Source organism: Apodemus sylvaticus, chromosome 1 (assembly GCF_947179515.1).
Source record: "Apodemus sylvaticus chromosome 1, mApoSyl1.1, whole genome shotgun sequence".
NCBI classification, from domain to species: Eukaryota; Metazoa; Chordata; class Mammalia; order Rodentia; family Muridae; genus Apodemus; species Apodemus sylvaticus.
The window spans coordinates 74,652,413-74,674,025 of NC_067472.1; the positions used below are offsets into that span (position 1 = coordinate 74,652,413).

The 21,613-nt window shown below is 43.3% G+C and overlaps 1 protein-coding gene across 1 annotated transcript in view; it reads right to left on the reverse strand.

The window, feature by feature from the left end:
• Positions 1-21,613, reverse strand: part of Dmbt1 (deleted in malignant brain tumors 1) — a 219,663-nt gene that overhangs the window by 193,675 nt on the left and 4,375 nt on the right. Inside the window, exons 3-4 of the mRNA XM_052175095.1 lie at positions 12,912-12,944; positions 11,033-11,356 (exon numbers count right to left, since the gene is read on the reverse strand). Coding sequence (XP_052031055.1) covers positions 11,033-11,356; positions 12,912-12,944 — 357 coding nt within the window. The remainder of the gene's footprint in view (positions 1-11,032; positions 11,357-12,911; positions 12,945-21,613) is intronic.

The window sequence follows — 21,613 nt, forward strand, 5'->3', positions numbered from 1 at the left end:
ACCAGGTAACTGAAGAACAGAAAGAAGAATGATGAGGAAAGGTAGGGATTGGAAGGGTCTGCCCAGCAGTTTGACACCCATGTCCCTCATCTCTATCGTATCCCTTATTTCTGAGCCCAACAATTCCATTGGATTCCACCAAGTAGCGGCAGCAGCAATGCTGGCCATCTCTCCTAGTCATTTCCACTGTCAACAGAATTCCAGCTAAATCATGTAGAGAACTCTTATTCTGGGAGTTGCCCAGATCAGAATTGCCTATGGCCTTGTCTGTATGGATTGTCTGGATCGATAATTGTCAGGGCAAGGCCAGCCCATTGTCTTTGGGCAGGTGAGCCTGTGCTGTGTAAGAACACTAGCTAGCCATGAGTCAGAAAGACAGTAAGCACTGCTCCTCCATGGCCTCTACTTCATTTCCTGCCTCCAGCTCCTGTCCTGGCTTCACTCAAAGATGGATGGTGACCTGCAAGCCAAATAGAGCTTTCCTTCTCCAAGTTGCTTAGAGCCGGTGTGTGACCACAGTAACAGGAAGCATATTCAACCCCAATTTCATCAGTAACCCAAAGCCAGAAACAAGAGTAAAGGAGAAAGCCTTACCAAAATAAATAAATAATGCTCAGTTTAGAATTTTATCTACTGTGTAAAAATGGTCTCATATAGGGTGCACAGTTAGCCAACTCAACTGCACTGTATAGCCACTCCTCCTGGAGGTTGAGTTTGGGATCAGTGTTTTAGTTTTTGGCTATGTGCACTGCCCGAGGTCTTGAATTTTTTTTTCATAAGGAGAGAAAAAAACAACTGGGCTAGAGGTGATGTACATATCACAGTCAATGTGATGTAAAACCAGTTGTACATGGTGGCAAAATCTTGGAATCCTAGAACCTGGAAACTACAGGCAAGAAGATCAGGAGTTCAAGGATGACCTTGCCAAAAACAGCAAGTCTGAGGTTAGCCTGGGCTAGGTGGGTCTCAAAAAAATAGTGAATAAACAGACCAATAGCAAGCAAGTGGTCCTCTAACCTTGCTAACATCAAATTCTTGTTAGGCTTGGGACAAGCTGGAGTTGGCCCAGGTGTCAAGAGGGCATGTTATCTTTCCATATCATCTTCCAACCACAGATCCCTGCGTCTGCTTCATGTCTCCTGCTCAGAATTTATTGCAAGTAGAATGAATCCAAGACCTGCATTCAGATATTTTTTTTGATTCTGCCATATGCTGACATTTGAGGCCAGGTTAACACAAATTTGAATACTATAATTGTCTTACCCAAGTACCCTTTATGCTATAGCTGGCAGGAGTTCCTATTGCCATTATATGTCTAGATGAGAAACTATATATTTCAGCCTAGTGTCATTCATCAACACTTAGTGTGCCAGCATCTAATACAATATACAAGGAAGAGACCTGCGCCACATCTGTCATGGAGAGGGCCCTACTTCCTGATATTCTCTAGAGAACTGACAGAAGCAGGGCATTAGGTAAGAATCACCGCCCACCCCCTAGACTCCTGGAGCCGCTCTGCTCTGAGACTTACTACCCAGCAACCTCCAGACCAACACTCCCCTTCAGCCCCTTCTAGCCCTCCCTCCTCCCCCGTCACTGCCCCTATCCATCCGATGTGGTAGACCAGCACCACATCTGGCAAAGAGAGGGCCCTACTTCCTGATACTCTCTAAAGAACTGACAGGAGCAGGGCATTCAAGAACTAACAGGAGCGGGCCATTTGAGAACTGGAAGCAGCAGGGCATTCAAACAGGCAGAAGCAGGGCATTCGAGAACCAGCATCAACAGGGCATCTGAGATCCATTAGCAGCAGATCATTTGAGAACTAGCAGCCTGCAGGGCATTCGACTCTTGCCAAGTCTGCCAGAGAGGAGACCCCATCACCTGATACTTCCTGGAGAATCAGCTGTTTGCAGGGCATTGGACAGAAAAAGAAACCCAGGCACGCAGAAGCACAGGCCTGCAGGACAGAGAAGATAGACACAGCAAGACCAGCTAACACCAGAGATAATGAGATGGCCAAAGGCAAACGCGAGATCATTGCCAACAGAAACCAAGGCAACATGGCACCATCAGAACCCTGTTCTCCCACAACAGCAAATCCTCCATACTCCATCATGTCAAAAAATCAAGAACTAGATTTAAAATCACCTCTCATATCGCTGATGGAGGACTTCAAGAAGGACATAAATAACTCCCTTAAAGAAATACAGGAGAACATGGGTCAACAGGTAGAAGTACAAAAATCCCTTAAATAAATACAAGAGAATATGGATCAAAAGGTAGAAGCCCTTAAAGAGGAAACACAAAAATCTCGTGAAGAAATACAGGAGAACATGGGTCAACAGGTAGAAGCCCTTAAAGAGGCAATATAAAAATCCCATAGGGAATTATGGAAGAACATGGGTCAAAATGCAGAAGCCCTTAAAGAGGAAACACAAAAATTCCTTAAATAATTTCAAAAAAAAAAACCAAACAAACAAGTGAAGGAACTGAACAAAACTATCCAGGATCTAAAACTGGAAATAGGATCAATAAAGAAATAGCAAAGTGAGACATCTCTGAAGATAGAAAACATTGGAAAGAATTCAGGAGTCATAGATGCAAGCATCAACAACAGAACATAAGAAATAGAAGAATCTTGGATGCTGAAGATTCCATAGAAAATATTGACTCAACAGTCAAAAATGCAAAATGCAAAAAGCTTGTAACCCAAAGCATCCAGGAAATCCAGGACACAATGAGAAGACCAAACCTACAGATTATAAGTATAGAAGAAAGCAAGGGCTTACATCTCAAAGGGCCAGTAAATATCTCCAACAAAATTACAGGATAAAACTTCCCTAACCTAAAGAGATGCCCATGAACATACAAGAAGCCTACAGAACTCCAAACAGATTGGACCAGAGCAGAAATCCCTTACATCACATAATAATCAAAACACCAATTGTACTAAACAAATAAAGAATATTAAAAGCAGTGAGAGAAAAAGGTCAAGTACCATATAAAGGCAGACCTATCAGAATTACACCAGACTTCTCACCAGAGACTATGAAACCCAGAAGAGCCTGGGCAAATGTAATACAGACCCTAAGAGAACATAAATGTCAGCCCAGACTACTATATCCAGCAAAACTTTCAATTACCACAGATGGAGAAAACAAGATATTCCATGACAAAAGCAAATTTACACAGTATCTTTCCACAAATCCAGCTCTGCAAAGGTGGAAAATATCAACACAAGGCAGCAAACCATACCATAGAAAAATCAATAAATTAATCTTTCAACAAACCCAATAGAAGATAGCTACACGACCAGAATTTCACCTTTAACTAAGAAGAAAGCAATAAGCAACAATCACTTTTCCTTAATATCTCTTAATATCAATGGTCTCAATTCCCCTATAAAAAGACATAGACTAACAAACTGTATACGTAAACAGGACCCAACGTTTTGCTGCATACAAGAAACCCACCTCAGTGACAAACATAGTCACTGTTTAAGAGTCAAAGGTTGGAAAACAATTTTCCAAGCAAATGGTCCCAAGAAACAAGCTGGAGTAGTCATTCTTATATAGGATAAAATTGACTTTCAACCAAAAGTTGTCAAAAAAGATAAGGAAGGACACTTCATACTGGTCAAAGGAAAAGTCTACCAAGATGAACTCTTAATTCTGAACATTTATGCTCCAAACGCAAGGGCACCCACATTCATAAAAGAAACTTTAATAAAGCTCAAAGGGCACCCCACACAATAATAGTGGGAGACATCAATACCCCACTGTCAAAAATGGACAAATCATGGAATCAGAAACTAAACAGAGATACAGTGAAACTAACTGAAGTTATGGACCAATGGGCTTAACAGATATTTATAGAATATCCTACCCTAAAGCAAAAGTATATACCTTCTTCTCAGAACCTCATGGTACCTTCTCCAAAATTGACCATATAATTGGTCACAAAACAGGCCTCAACAGATGCATAAATATTGAAATTATTCCATGTATCTTATCAGATCACCACGGCCTAAGGCTGGTCTTAAGCTCAAACAAAAGCAATGGAAAACACACATACACACAAACTTTGAACAATGCTCTTCTCAATGATAGCTTGGACAAGAAAGAAACAAAGAAATTAAAGACTTTTAGAATTTAATGAAAATGAAGGCACATCATACCAAAATGTATGGGACACAATGAAAGCGGTGCTAAAAGGAAAACTCATAGCTCTGAATGCCTCCAAAAAGTAAATGGAGAGAGCTTACACTAACAGCTTGACAGTACACTTGAAAGCTCTAGAACGGAAGCAAATACCCCCAAGAGGAGCAGACAGCAGGAAATAATCAAACTTAGGGCCAAAATCAACCAAACAGAAACAAATAGAACTATACAAAGAATCAACAAAACAAGGAGCTGGTTCTTTGAAAAAATAAACAAGATAGATAAACCTTTAGCCAGGCTAACCAGAGGGCACAGAAACAGTATCCAAGTTAATAAAAATCAGAATTGAAAAGGGAGACATAAGAACAGAATCTATGGAAATTCAAAAAAAAATCATCAGATCCTCCTACGAGAGTTTATATTCAACAAAGTTTGAAAACCTGGATGAAATGGACAACTTTCTAGATACATACCAGGTACCAACTCTAAAACAGGGTCAGATAAACCTTCTAAATGGGTCATTAGGTCCTGAGGAAACAGAAACAGTCATTAATAGTCTCCCATCAAAAAAAAAAAGCCCAGGACCTGATGGGTTTAGTGGGGAATTCTATCAGGTTTTCAAAGAAGAGTTAATACCTATACACTTCAAATTTTTCCACGAAATAGAAACTCAAGGAACACTACCCAACTCATTTTATGAACCCACAATAATGCTTATACTTAAACCAAACAAAGACCAAGCAAGGAAGGAGAACTTCAGACCAATCTCTCTCATGAACATTGATGCAAAAAATACTGAACAAAATCCTGGCCATCCGAATCCAAGAATGCATCAAAACTATAATTCACCACAATCAGGTAGGCTTCATCCCAGGGATGCAGGGATGGTTCAATATACAGAAATCTGTCAATGTAATCCACTACATAAACAAACTAAAGGAAAAAAACCACATGGTCATTTCATTAGATGCTGAAAAGGCTTTTGACAAAATCCAGCACCCCTTCCTGCTAAAAAGTCTTTGAGAGATTGGGAATCCAAGGCCCATACCTAAACATAGTGAAAGCAATATACTACAAAGTGGTAGCCAACATCAAACTAAATGGAGAGAGACTTGAAACAATCCCACTAAAATCGGGGACCAGACAAGGCTGCCCACACTCTCCCTATCTATTCAATAAAGTACTTGAAGTCCTATCCAGAGCAATCAGGCAGCAAAAGGAGTTCAAATGTATACAAATTGGAAAGGAAGAAGTCAAAACATCACTATTTGCAGATGATATGATAGTATATTTAAGTGACCCCAAGACTTCCACCAGAGAACTAAAGCTAATAAACAACTTCAGCAAAGTGGGTGAATATAAAATTAACTCAATCAAATCAGTTGCCTTTCTCTACTCAAAGGATAAACAAGATGAGAAAGAAATTAGGGAAATGACACCCTTTACAATAATACCAAATAATATTTCATACCTAGGTGTGACTCCAACAAAGCAAGTAAAAGATCTATTTGACAAGAACTTCAAGCCTCTGAAGAAAGAAATCGAAGGTCTCAGAAGATGGAAAGATCTCCTATGTTCATGGATTGGCAGGATCAATATTGTAAAAATGGCCATCTTGCTAAAAGCAATCTACAGATTGAATGCAATCCTCATCAAAATCCCCAATCAATTATTTGTAGATCTAAAAAAGAGTAATTCTCAAATTCATCTGAATAACAAAAAACCCAGGATAGCAAAAACTATTCTCCACAACAAAAGATCTTCTGGGGGAATCACCATCCCTGACCTCAAGCTCTACTACAGAGCAATGGTGATAAAAAAAATAAATAAATAAATAAACTGGTTGGTATTGATATGCAGACAGGCAGGAAAATCAATGGAATAGAATTGAAGACCCAGAAAAGAACCCACACATGTACGATCACTGGATATTTGACAAAGGAGCTAAAAACATCCAGTGGAAAAAAGACAACATTTTTAACAAATGCTGCTGGATCAACTTGAGATCTGCATGCAGAAAAATACAAATCAACTCATTCTTACCTCCTTGTACAAAGCTCAAATCCAAATGGATCAAGGATATACACATAAAACCAGACACACTGAAGCTTATAGAGGAGAAACTGGGGACAAATCTTGAACACAATGGCACAGGGGGAAAGTTCCTGAACAGAAAACCAATGGTTTATGCTCTAAAAACTCTTGTCTAAAAACAAGAATTAACAAATGGGACCTCATAAAATTGCAAAGCTTCTGTAAGGCAAAGAACACAGTCAAGAGGGCAAAATGGCAACCAACAAATTGGGAAAAGATCTTTACTAACCCTACATCCGATAGAGGGCTAATATGCAATGTGTACAAAGAACGCAAGAAGTTAGTCTCCAGAGAGTCAAATAACCTTATTAAAAAATGGGGTACAGAACTAAATAGGGAATTCTCAACTGAGGAAACTCGTAATGGCTCTAAAACACCTAAAGAAATGTTCAGCATTCTTAGTTTTCAGGGAAATGCAAATCAAAGCAACACTAAGATTCCACCTTACACCAGCCAGAATGGCTAAGATGAAAAACTCAGGGGACAGCAGATGCTGGAGAGGATGTGGGGGGAAAAGGAACACTTCTCCATTGTTGGTGGGACTGCAAGCTGGGAAAACCACTCTGGAAATCAGTTTGGCGTTTCCTCAGAAAATTAGACGTAGTACTACCTGCAAACTCAGCTATACCACTCCTGGACATATACCCAGAAGGTGCTCCTACATATAATAAGGACACATGTTCCACTATGTTCATAGCTGCCTTATTTATAATAGCCAGAAGATGGAAAGAACCCAGATATCCCTCAACAGAGGAATGGATACAGAAACTGTGGTATATATACACAATGGAGTACTATTCAGCTATTTAAAACAATGAATTTATGAAATTCTTAGGCAAATGGATGGAACTAGAAAGTGTCATTCTGAATGAGGTAACCCAATCACAAAAGAATGCACATGGGATGCACTCACTAATAAGCGGATGCTAGTTCAAAAGCTCAAAATAAACAAGTTACAATTCACCCAGCACAGGAAGCTCAAGAAGAAGGAGGACTTAAGTGAGGGTGCTTTGGTTCCTCTGAGAAAGGGAACAAAATACTCACAGGAGCAATAAGGGAGACAATGTTTGGAGCAGAGACTGAAGTAAAGGCCACCCAGAGACTGCCCTACCTGAGGATTCATCCTATAAACAGTCACCAAACCCCAACACTACAACATGAAGCATATACCAAAAGGAGCATGCCATGGTTGTCTCCGGAGGGGTCCAGCCAGAGCCTTATAAATACAGAGGCAGAAACTAGTAACCAACTATTGGACTGGGCATGGGGTCCCCAACAGAGGATGTGGAGGGTGGTCTGGAGGAACTGAAGGTGTTTACATACCCATGGGAAGATCAATGATTTTGGCCAACCAGATACCCCAAGACTTCCAGGGACTGAACTATCAACCAAGGGGCACACATGGTTCCAGCCAAAAATGTGACAGAGGAAGGTCTTGTTGGGCATCAGTGGGAGGAGTGGTCCATGGTCAGGTAAAGGCTCAATAAAGGCCCCCAACAAAAGGAAACCAAGGGGATGGGGGTGGGAGCGTGTCGGGTGGAGGGGTATTGTCTTAGTCAGGGTTTCTATTCCTGCACAAACACCATGACCAAGAAGCAAGTTGGGGAGGAAAAGGTTTATTGAGCTTACACTTCCACATTGCAGTTCATCACTAAAGGAAGTCAGGACTGGAACTCAAGCAGGTCAGGAAGCAGGAGCTGATGCAGAGGCTATGGAGGGATGTTTCTTACTGGCTTGCTTCCCCTGGCTTGCTCAGCCTGCTCTCTTATAGAACCCAAGAATACCAACCCAGAAATGGTACCACCACAAGGGGCCCTCACCACTTGATCACTAATTGAGAAAATGCCCCACAGCTGGATCTCATGGAGGCACTTCTCCAACTAAAGCTCCTTTCTCTGTGATAACTCCAGCCTGTGTCAAGTTGACACACAGAACTAGCCAGTACAGGTATATACTTGGAGGCAGGGAGTGGGAGGAGGAGTTAAGGGTCTTTGGGGAGGGGGAAAATCAGGAAAAGTTTTACCATTGGCAATGTAAATGAAGACAATATTCATTAAAAAAATAAAAATAAAAATAAAAAAGACAATATACAGGAAAATTGTACACTGATACAAGCCCATATTTTCAGAGTACTTACCAGGTTTAGGACTGCTTGTTTGAGAAGCTGTGAAAGGAATAAAAGCAAAATCAGACTGTGTGTCACCCACAAAAATCTAGGCAAAATCCTTTCTAAAGTGATAGCTTCTATACCTTTACTATGTGGGTCCCCAACAACAAAATTCAAATACCTAGGTACATTTTTCATTTGTCAAAAGAACAAGATAGTCTTAGTAATATTCTAGTTGGGGCCCTCTGTACCCATGGGCTCCTTCACAAATTACACAGGGGGTGAATAAAAATTATGAAAGAAAAAAAAGCCTGCCTCTGTATTAATGAGCATGGAAACGTTTCCCTCTTGCCATCCTCACATGAGTGATGTGGTGTAGCACTGAGTCACACAACATTGATATGATGCTATGAGGGACTAGACCTGGGATGACTGGAAGGACACAGGAGGGTGTCTGTGGGTCACACTCCAGTTGATAAAAGACTTGAGTGCCAGAGGCTTTGGGTAAGAAAGTTCCTGGAACTCATTTCCTTTGCAAACTGGGAAATAATTGCTCAGCAATGGGGTGGATGTGGTTAATATTGCTGGTTTAGCATGTGTGTATGTGTAAGTGTTTATGTATATCCATAAATTGTGGAATCAGATGCACTGCTCAGGTCTCTCAGGAGCCATGCGGGTAGACTGCTCACAATTCCATCCTCCATCCCACGAGCTGCAATACACTCTTGTGAGTCAGGCGCCCTGTTAGGCTCCTGGCACATGTACCAAGCTGGGAACAAACTGAGCAGTGAGTGCTCCCTGCCCTGCTGAGAATCCAGCAAATCGAGGCCCCTGAAGACATCAACAGAGAGTTTTGAGCAGGGGACAAATGCTAATGGAGATGCTGTGGGAGAATATGCATGGACACCCAATGACATGGAGTATATGAGTGTGCCTGTGTGACAGTGTCCACATCTGTCCTGTGTGCCCTTCTGGGATTGTGTGTGTGTGTGTGTGTATGTGTGTGTGTGTGTGTGTGTGTGTGTGTGCATGTGTCTGTGTGTGTCTGTGTGTGTCTGTGTGTGTGTGTGTGTTTGTGTGTGTGTATGTCTCTCTCTCTGTGTATATATGTATATATGTCTATATGTGTATACTCATTCGTATATGTATATATAACCCAGGCTGCTGAGCTTGACCTACTAATTCTCCAGCGTGTGTGTGTGTGTGTGTGTGTGTGTGTGTGTGTGTGTGTGTGTTAGATAATCAATGTAGAACATAGGAAAGAGCATGTAGGAACAGAAAACTCCGATGACCCAGGGCAGAGGAAGATACATAAGATCACCAGGAGACAGTACACAAATGTGAGGTGCCAGCCAGATGACTTGGGATCAGTACCATGGTGAAGCCTTGGGCCCTCCATCTTCAGTAGCATTCTACAGTGAGGTCTATGATGCCCTGTGGCATGATCTAAAAACAACTCCTACACAGGTTCTGTCAGCCATCACTGTGCAAAGAGCAAAGTGAATGACCCAGGTAACTTATTTGGTGAAAACTCACAGTGGTGGAGGAGTGTATGTCTTATCAAGACTGCCCTAGAGTCAGAAGAAAAAGTGTGACACTACAATGAACAGGAGAAGAGGGGGACTTCAAGCTGTTGACAGTGACCTGAGCTAGGTGTGGCATAGACATCTGTGAGAAATAGAAGGACTGTTATATTGAAAGCACCCAGAAGTTCACCTGGACCCCTAGGGAAGACAGACTCAGATATACTGAGGCTGCTGTTCCAAGGTGGGTGCTGCCAGGGCAGACTGTGAATGATGCAGTAATTCATGAACTTCTGCTATAGACTCCATGACCCAGGTGGGTCCTGGTTTTCTGCAGTTTACCAATAGCAAGTAAGAAAATCATGAGTACCTTCAGACATGAGAAGAAGACAGGGTTCTCTGCTACCATGTGGGTAATCAGCCAAAAGCACACTCAGCATTGTTGAAGATTCAAAGAAACACTCTTGTGGTTAAAGGATTCTGGAGGACTCTGGCAATCCTACCTGCTAATCCAGGCCCAAATATTTCTTGTCCACTTATTTTCTGAACATACCACATTTGATCTTGCTGCCATGTCCACAACCCAACATTCATAACTGACATTCCTAATGTGTTGTCATGACTCAGGTAGTGAACCCCAATGTGTGAGAACCCTGAGCTCTGTAGAAACTGAGGGAGGGAAGGAGGAACTCACACTGCCCCCAGAAGATTCCTTCTACAGGACTTTCTGAGAAGGATTCTTGGGAACGCTAGGGGGAAAGAACAGTGAATTTGCTCAGCTCTCTATGTCTTACAGCTATTCAGATATTAGCCATTCAGATATTCAAATTCAACATAGAAACAGGATTCCAATGCTCCAAACCAAGGCTGGGTTATTCCTTGAAAGAGCAAGTGCATGCTGACCCTGATACTTTCTCAAGTATGAGACTGACATTGCCTTTCCATGGCTTACCTGTCTCACATAAACTCTAAAGTCACTAGAACCTGAAAGCACTCTGCATTGCCATGACTGAGAAGGACATTGTCCTCCATATTCACCAACCCATGCAAGGACCAGATGCACAGAGGCAGGATGGAGTTATGAGAAAATTAATAGTTACCTAGCCTCTTGCTGTCAGGCACATTTCAGGATCACTGGGTCTTACCTGAACAGATGACTCCAGCATCCTCCTGGTGTCCACAGTTATGAGAGAGCCAACCACGGTGGGAGCATCTCCACAGATAATCCTCATAGCCTCTACAGGCCACATCATCTAGGAGAATGGGCCCTGAGCCCTGTCCAAAGTAGGCTTTTGGTGGGGCAGACAAGACAGAGCCACAGCCTAGCTGCCTGCACACCACGTTGGCATCATCGATGTCCCAGCTGTTGTCACACACAGTGCCCCAGGAACCCTGGTAAAGGATTTCCACTCGACCCCGACACCTGTCTCCTCCATTCACCAGTCTCACAGCCAAACCAGAATCTGTTCCTGGAAAGACATGGTGGTTTCTCCTGTGTTGGTCCTGTGTGGATGATGGACCTTGTACACTTTGTGGGCAGCTTACTCGTGAACTTTAAAAGATGATGGGATGTGAGCTCCTCCTGCTGCTGCATCGTGGCTACACTGTCCTGTGAATACCTTTCCCCCTCTCTCTTTGCCTGGGAACCCTCACTGCAATGCCCTCTACTTCTGGAGTAGACATGAGGGCCATGTTTGTCACCAGGATGCCTAAGTGTCTCCGAACTGTGTAGGCATGGGTTGAAGCTGCCCTGGATGGTGACAAGATATCTACTCTATCTTGTACCTAAGGCCTTGAGTGCCATGCAGTGTGGAATTAAGTGTGATTCAAGTAAAGAAAGGATGCAGACACTCCCAGCTCCTCGCACACACAATGCACATTCATCTCCACCCTGTCCCCACCTCTGAGCAATAAAAGAGAAGGCAGAGCAGGTTAATCTATGACAGACCAAATGGGCAGATCCAGGAGCTTCCTGCAACAACAGAAGTTCATGGGTTCCTGGAAAAGGCTCTCAACACCTGCTTACACACAAAAGGATGAGAGTTTATATCACAACTGGTTTAAGGCCCAATATAAAATTATGAACCTGAAGTCAGTGATGGTCTACACTCTGCTGAGCCAAGTGACTGCCTCCACGAACTCACTCTCTGTCTGCAAGGATACCAAACTAGAGGGCAGTAAACTTTGTCACTGCTGGTCACCAAGATTAGTTATGTGAATATTTCATCAAAATCAAGAATCAACCCAACATGATTAAAGAAGACAAATGTCTGCACACAGTTTGCACTAAGACTAAGCTTTCTCAACTGGACACCCATTTGAAGTGACTCATAATGGCAACTCAGAAGAGGTCACCAGTCTCATTTAGTGACCCAACGTCACTGGAAAGTTTTCCATCTTGATTCTTCTAAACCCAGAGTCTCTTCTGACAGAACATTAAATTTAGAGACCATGGATTTTTGGAACCCACTCCAGTAATGACTTATCCTACACACAGAGACAGGGAAATAGACAATGACAGCATGCTGACTGACCCCTCCACACACAGAGAGAAATGGGCAGTGACAAGGTTCCCAGTGGATGAGAGTCCTTAGGTCAGGAGGCATCCCCAACTTCTCTAAGTCTTCACAGCACACAACCATCACCCTGTCCCTTTAAGTGTCCCAACGAAGTCAATGCTGTGCATAAAACTGGCACTATGACCTCCAGGGAGAGCTTTAGACAACCTTTTCTTACCTGTTGCTGTGTAATCAGGAACTTGAGAATGGTCAATAGAACCCCTACAAACAAGGCCTCCTTGGTGGCCCTTGAAAGTGCCTCTGCTGGATCATCCTCCCCACCCTGCACAACTCTGGGGCCGTAGTCCATAGCATATATGCTCATATAGGCCTGAACTTACTGAAAAATATCCTTGAAAGCTTAGGACCCCGTGCGCTCTGCCTTCTGCCCATCTTCTGCATCACAGGTGAGCCTGTGTGTTCTGGGGAACAATAGGCCACAGGGATACAATACAGCACACCTTACCTTCTGAGGTTTGTTCAGTTGTATAAGGCACATCTGCAAAATGAGAAAGGAAGAATCCATTCAGTGTTGGTCCTCACTTGAGGAACCCAGAGGCAGGAGCTGCAATCTCCTGTGCTAAAGGCCTTTGACCACTAGAAATTTTGTAATGCTCCTGTGGAGTTGACACTGACACTAATTTAACTTGCTACTGAGATGTCAAAAGGAGCAGTTTTTGCCCTTATTCATCTTCATCTCTGTAACTTTTCCAACCAAAAAACTTTCCAGTTCACCATCAGAACCAATGGAGGCATACCATGGAAATAGCCAGAAGATATTTGAATCCAAAGTCATTTGGATATTTCTGTACTTCAAACATAACCTCTTATTGTAAGTATTTGTCATCACTAAAATGGTTCTGAGAAACTGGCTCTGATTAGCAAAAAAGGTGACCTCCAGATATTATTTCAGATGGACAGAATACATGCACGGGCACGCACACACACACACATACACACACACACACAAATTCTGCCACACAAAGGGTACTTCTGCATCCACTACATCTTCAGCAGGTTCAGGAGTGCAATGGTGTTCATCTAACAGAAGTCTTCTCTCTAGCCTCCAGCCTGCTCTCCCACTGCAAGGATGCACACAACTTGGCAGGCAGTAGGCAGCATGCTTCTGCATGGTGTGGAGCCCCTAAGATGCTCACAGTTAAATCTGTGCTGGTTGTGAGAGGAAACAGACAGCAGCAGTGTAGTAGCACTAAAGAACAGGTTCAGCATCCTCACAGCTGGAGCTGAGCCTGGGTGTGCCCTTCTGTGGCTCCTTTGTGGTTGTGAGAACTCTGTGGGCTGAGAGTGATAGGATGGAGTGGATGCAAGGTGAGGGGCTCAGACAGTTGCTGTTGGAGTTCTTCAAAGGGTGCTATGGGGATTGGAAAAGGCCAACTGAGCCTTCCAAGGTGTTCCCAATGAAGGCTCTGGGTCTGAAGAAGCCCATCTTGCTGCCCCCTGCTGGTCACTCTCTGAATGTTCTCCCTAGAGAACTGCTATTATTAACTATATTAATGCCGCCAATCCACGAGCATGGAAGATTTTTCCATTTTCTGAGGTCTTCTTCGATTTCCTTCTTCAGAGACCTGAAGTTCTTGCCCTTTAAGGATGTTGGTCAAAAAGCTTCCTCTGGATTCCCTGCCAGGAACACATCCTAATGACAGCACATACTGCCTGTGATAGCTGAGCATTGGTTATGTGCAATATATTTAATTTTGGAAGGAAGAATCAGTGACTGTTTTCCACTAGCCCTGCCGACAAAGGGTTAAAGCTAACTTCATCCATCCTGTGACTGAAGGACAGAGAGAAGAATGAAGAGGAAGGGTGGGGATTGATAGGGTCTACTCTACTGCATCCCTGATTTCTGAGCCCAATGATTTCATTGGATTCCACCAGACAATAGCAGTAGAAATGATGGCCATCTGTCCTAGTTATTTCCATTGTCAACAGAGCTCCAGCTAAGTCCTGTAAAGGACTCTCAAACTGGGAGTTTCCCAGATCAGAATTACCCAGGGCCCTGTCTATATGGATTGTCTGGATTGATAATTGTCAGTGCAAGTGCAGCCTATTGTCCTTGGGCAGGTGAGCCTGTGCTGTGTAAGAACACTAGCCAAGTATGAGTCAGAAAACAAGTATGCAGGACTCCTCCATGGCATCTGCTTTTCAGTTCCTGCCTCCAGCTCCTGTCCTGGCTTCACTCAATGATGGATGGTGACCTGTAAGCCAAATAGACCTTTCCTTCTCCAAGTTGCTTAGAGCCAGTGTGTGATCACAGCAACAGGAAGCAGATTCCACCCCAATTTCATCAATATCCCAAAGCCAGAGACAAGAGCAAAGGAGAAAACCTTACCATTATTTGCCAAAGCTAGGTTTTTTAAATTAAGCCAACCTTAATTTTAAAAAAATATACAAAAAAGCTAAGTTTAGAATAGGATCCACTATGTAATAATGGTCTCATCCAGGGTGTACAGTTAGCCTCAACTGCACTGTACAGCCAGTCCTCCTGGAGGATGGGTTTGGGATCAGCGTTTTAGTTTTTGGCTATGTGCATTGCCCAACGTCTTGAAAAAAAATTTTTTTTATAAGGAGAGATAAAAAAAAACAGCTGGGCTGGAGTTGATGTACACATCACAGCTAATATGATGAAAAAAAAAAACAGGTGAACATGGTGGCAAAATCTTGGAATCCTAGAACCTGGAAACTACAGGCAAGATGATCAGAAGTTCAAGGATGACCTTGCCAAAAACAACAATTCTGAAGTTAGCCTGGCCTAGGTGGGTCTCATGAAACAGCAAATAAACAGACCAATAGCAAACAAATGGTCCTCTAACCTTGCTAACATCAAATTCAGATTAGGATTGGGACAAGCTGGACTTGGCACAAATGACAAAAGCGCATGATATCCTTACCTATCATCTGCCAACCACACATCCCTGAATCTGCTTCATGTCTCCTACTCAGAATTTATGGCAAGTAGGATGAATCCAAGACCTGCATTCAGATATTCGATTTGATTCTACCATATGCTGACATTTGAGGCCAGATTAACACAAACTTGAAGACTGTAACTTTCTTACCAAAGGACCCTTTATACTATAGCTGGCAGGAGTTCCTATTGTCATTACATGTCTAGATGGGAAACTATATATTTCAGCCTAGTGTCGTTCATTAACACTTAGTGTGCCAGCATCTATCACAACATACAGGGAAATTATATACTCATACAAACCCATATTTTCAGAGAACTTACCAAGTGTGGGACTGCTTGTTTGTGAAGCTGTGAAAGGAATAAAAGTAAAATCAGACTGTGTCACCCACAAGATCTTAGCAAAATCCTTTCTGAAGAGATATCTTCTACATTTTTACTATGTGCGGTCCCCAAAGACAAAATTCAAATACTTAGGTACCTTTTACATTGATCAAAAGAGCAAGACAGTCTTAGTAATATTCTAGTCAGGGCCCTCTGTACCCATAGGCTCCTTCACAAATTACACAGGGGGTGAATCAAAATTATGAAAGAAAAAAAAAGCCTGCTTCTGTATTAATGAGCATGCAAACCTTTCCCTCTTGTCATCCTCACATGAGTGATGTGGTGTAGCACTGAGTCACACATTGATATGATGCTATGAGGGACTAGACCTGGGATGACTGGAAGGACACAGGAGGGTGTCTGTGGGTCACACACCAGTTGATAAAAGACTTGAGTGCCAGAGGATTTGGGTGGAAGCAAGGAAGTTCTTGGAACCCATTTCCTTTGGAAACTGGGAAATAATTGCTCAGGAATGGGAAGGATGTGGTTAATATTGCTGGTTTATCAGGTGTGTATGTATAAGTGTTTATGTATATGCATAAATTGTGGAATCAGCTGCACTGCTCAGGTCTCTCAGGAGCCATGAGGATGGACTGCCCACAACTCCATCCTCCATCCCATTGGCTGCAATACACTCTTGTGAGTCAGGTTCCCTGTTAGGCTCCTGGTACTAGAACCTGAAAGCACTCTGCAGTGCCCTGACTGAGAAGGACATTTTCCTGGATATTCACCAACCCATGCAAGGACCAAATTAACAGAGGCAGGATGGAGTTCTGAGACCATCAATAGTTACCTGACCACTTTGCTGTCAGGCACATTTAACGATCACTGGGTCTTACCTGAACAGATGACTCCAGCATCCTCCTGGTGTCCACAGTTATGAGAGAGCCACCCACTGTGGGAGCATCTCCACAGATAGTCCTCATAGCCTCTACAGGCCACGTCATCTAGGAGAATGGGCCCTGAGCCCCGTCCAAACTGGCCATTTCTTGAAGCAGACAAGGCCGAGCTACAGCCTAGCTGCCTGCATACCACATCGGCATCATGGATGTCCCAGCTGTCATCACACACAGTGCCCCAGGAACCCTGGTAAAGGGTCTCCACGCGACCCTGACACCTGTCTCCTCCATTCACCAGCCTCACAGCCAAACTGGAATCTGTTTCTGGAAAGACATGGTAGTTTCTCCTGGGTTGGTCCTATGTGGATGGTGGAGCTTGTACAATTTGTGGGCAGTTCACTCGTGAACTTCAAAGGATTATGGGATGTGAGCTCCTCCTGCTGTTGCATCGTGGCCACACTGTCCCGTGAATACCTTTCCCCTCTCACTTTGCCTGGGAACCCTCCTTGCAATTCCCTCAATCCTCTTCTAGACATGAGGACTGTGTTTGTCACCAGGATGCCTAGGTGTCTGTAAACAGTGTTTGCATGGGTTAAATCTGCCCTGGATGGTGACAAGATACCTACTCTACCTTGTTCCTAAGGCCTTGAGTGCCATGCACTGTAGAATGAAGTGTGATTCAAGTAGAGCAAGGATGCAGACCCTCCCAACTCCACACATACACACTGCACATGCTCACTTCCATCTCCACCCTGTTCCACACCTGTGAGCAGTAAAAGAGAAGGCAGAGCAGATTAATCTATGAGAGACCAAAGGGGCAGAACCATGAGCTCCCTGACACAATGGAAGTTCATGGGTCCCTGGCAAAGACTCTCAACACCTGCTTACACACACAAGGTTGAGAGTTTACCTTGGAACTGCATTCAGGCTCAATATAAAATTATAAACCTGAAGGCAGTGATGGTCTACACTCTCCTGGTCCAAGTGACTGCCTCCATGACTGCTGGAAACAGCAAACAGACTGTCTACAGTAGGCCAGGATGGAGACATCTCAGTTGCCCACAGAAGCTCCTTGTAGAAAATGATGGCATATAGGACCCTGAGAAGCAGGAGAGGCATATAGGACCCTGAGAACATCCCTCCAGGAGACCCACCATCTGAAATAAGGGACTGCCTGTAGTAGGCCTGGATGGAGACATTTCAGTAGTCCTAGGAAGCTCTTTGTAACAACAGTTGTTCTCATTTCTTCTAACCTTAGCCCTGGACAACAGCTGTACAGATTTCATTTGTGTGTGATTATTTTTCAGTTGACCTTGATGTGCATAATTATTCTATTATGTCTGATTTTCTTACTTCTTTCTCCTGCTCTGGTGAATTCTGTGAAACTAGATGTTCCCTGATGTAATCATTCTTGAACAATTAAAAATTGAGGCATGAGGCACAGCACAGTCCTAAGAGTCCAAGTGTATGCCGTGTGTTGTCATCTTAGAAACAATGCAATAAATGCACAATGGTAGTTCCAGATTAATGCTTGACTTGCAAAGTAAGTTTGATGAAAGTATTAGGAAATGAGTTAGAGCCAACATTGGGGCCCCAACAAAAGAAAAACTTATTAAAGTTATGAAATAAGTTTTGCACAACATTTGAGAGTGGTTCCTAGATAAGCAAGCATAGAATATGTAAAATCTTATATTAGTAAAACTAAGTCAAAACACTGGGACTCTTAGGAGAGTCATTGTGTGCAATATGAAGAAGCAGAAAGCTAGGGGAACTATGATTCTTCCTGGCCACTGCCTGGCAGCTTTGCCCATGTCATTTATCATTAGAGCTTCACAAGAGGATGCAAGTAGCTGGCCTCCCAGCTCTGAGCTCTGAAGTATAAGAGTTAAAGTTAAAGTTTAAATAACAATAACTTTGAAATTATTATTATTATTATTATTATTATTATGGCTATAGGACTAGGAATAGGGAAGCTTGGAAGTTTTAGGAAACAATTGTTATTCTTGATTCTTTGTGGGATGTGGTTATTCTTCCGAATTTGATTTGACTATGATTATACAATGTGTTATTTATCTGCTTTTGGAGAATCAATAAAAGACTGGGGCAAGAAGAAGGCAGGGGAGCATGAGAAGAGCTTGTGAGAGTGAATGAAGAGAGAATGTGTGGTGTGTGTGAGAGATGTGTGTGAAGAGAGTATGTGTGAGTGAAAGGACAGTGCATGTGGTGTATGTGTGAGATGTGCGTGAAGAGTGTGTGTGTGTGTGTGTGTGTGTGTGTGTGTGTGTGTGTGTGTGTGTGTGTGAAAGGAAAGTGCATGTGGTGTGTGTGTGAGATGATTGGGAAGAGTGTGCGTGAGAGTGAAAGGGGAACACACAGGTGTGTATAAGCATGACAGTGCAAGAAAAGAAAAGCGCACAGGAGAAGAGCAGAGTGTGCAGGAGAATGCAGAGTGTTTGCAGCCTCAAGCTGTGAGCAAATGAGCGAGGGAGAAAGAAAACAGAGAATGAGGGAGAAGAGAAACTTTAAGCCTTGAAAAATTGCCTGTCAGCTTCTACCCAAAAAGTAGTCTGTGTATATTTATTACGCACCTTCCAGATTTCCCTGCTTCCAGTAGAGAACTCTGATCCTGTGTCGAGGCTGGACCCCAACACATGACCTCACACTGTCTGCAATGAACCCACACTAGAGGCCTGCAAGCTTTGTCACTGCTGGTCACCAAGACCACAGAGTCTCTTCTAACATAACACTAAATCTAGAGACCACGGATTTTTTGAACCCACTCTTATACTGACTTCTCCTATACACACAGAGGGAAATGGCCAGCAACAGCATGCTGACTGACCCCTCCACACACACAGGGTAATGGGCAGTGAATGGGTTCCCAGTGGAGGAAAGCCCTCAGGATCAGGAGGCATCCCCAACTTCTCTAGGTCTTCACAGCACACACCCACCATACTATCCCATTAAGTGTCCCAAGGAAGTCAATGCCCAGAATAAAATCAGCATTATGACCTACAGAGAGAGATTTAGACAATCTTTTCTTACCTATTGGTATGTGATCAGGAACTGAACTAGTCAGTTCTGCACGTCCATAGAGAGATGAGGGAGAAAAATGAGAAACATGATGTTAAGTCTCCATTGAGAAAAACCAAGACATGCACGTGCACTCAACCTGCTGATGGATGTGACTCAGGGTCTGTACTGGGCAATGCTATGTGACTTGACACTAGTGAGAAATCTATGTACTCTTCGGTTCTCCAAGGCTAGAAGGCTATTTTTAGGGAAAGTGTTATTAACCTCGAGACCTAGTTCTGACTTGCCTTTGTAGTACTTGCACAGAGCTCTGGCGAACCAGTACAAAAATGATTCTCACACAGACACATGTAATTCTTCTTTTCTAATTAAACTGGCTGTAGACAAATATAGCCTCCATTAGTGGATGGGTGTACTGCCTGTTTGCCATAATTATGAAAGAAAAAAAGCCTGCTTCTGTGAATGCAGTTCTGTATCTCTGGATGTACCCTAGGCTAGACTGAAACTCAAGATCCTACTATTTCAGCATCTTGCATGATAGATTATTGAGTGTGTGCTTGCCTGAATGTGTGTGTGTGCGTATGCAAGTGTGTGTGTGTATGTGACTATGCTCATTGTTTTATCTATTGTTCTGGAAATGGCTCTATTGTGTCCCCTTTAAATGAGACACAAAGTTCAAGCATATGTTTACATTACTTTTAAAGAGCCCTGACACCTGCACAGAGCACCTTCAAGAGTTGACTTGGTCCTGGAGATTGCACTAAAGATATCTAGATAGTAATCCACTGGGACCAAGCAATCAGCTTCTGAGTATCCTTCATAAGGTCTCAGGATATGGAAATAATTGAACCCTCCCCACACAGTAGGTCCTGATATAAACATGGTGGAATCTTGGGAAGGAATATGGCTAAGTGGAAGTAAACCCAGTTTCATCCTTGGGACACCTCACATGCCTAAGGAAAAGTAATGCCTGACATTGAGCAAATTGGATTCACAACAAACTCTAGGCTGGCCAGAGGCATTGGTATAAAAACAGTTCTTGCTGGTGTTTGGATCCAAAAATGCCAAGAAGGAAAGAAAGGGATTTTTCTTTCTCAAACCCCAGGCCATAAGAATCTAAACTATACTGATGTGCCACCAACACCTTTTATTGGAAGATCTCAAAGAAATGGAACTGGAAATGTAATGTCCCAGAATGGGGGGCAGGGGTCATGACATCCACAGTAGGTTTATAAGGCCTCAAAGGGAAATGACAAGGGCATTGGCTATGCAGAGTTTTGATTTCCTCTCCAGGGACTGAAGCCTGTGACTCTGCTCCCTGGGCTGGACAAGGTGTGGGTGAAACATGGGGACTTCAGGGCACTGAGAATGGTCAATAGAACCCCTCAGAAGAAGACCTCCTTGGTGGCCCTTGAGGATGCCTCCTCTGTATATTTTAGTTGCTTTCATGTCCAAACTGATTCCTCACAGGAATGATGGCTGACACCTGTAATCCCTGCACTACTACTGGGACAGAATCAGGTAGGTTTATGCAAATCATGGTCTACATAGGAATTCCATCCAGAGATACATGGTGAGACTCTCTCTCTCTCTCTCTCTCTCTCTCTCTCTCTCTCACACACACACACACACACACACACACACCACACAAAGGGAGCCTCAGCATCCACTCCATCTTCATCAGGGTCAAGGGTACAATGGTGTCCATCTAACAGAAGTCTTCCCTCCAGCTTGCTCTCCCACTGTAAGGCTGCACATGACTGGGCAGGCAGCAGGCAGCATGCTTCTGCATGGAGTGGTTTCCCTAAGTCTCTCACGCTGAAATCTGTGCTGCTTGTGAGAGGAAACAGACAGCTGTGGAAGAGGTTCAGTGTCCTGACAGCAAGAGCTGGATCCTTCTTTGACTCCATTGTGGTTGTAAAAACTCTGTGATTTGAGAGTGGAAGGTTGGTGTGGATGTAAGGAGAGGGGCTCAAACAGTTGTTG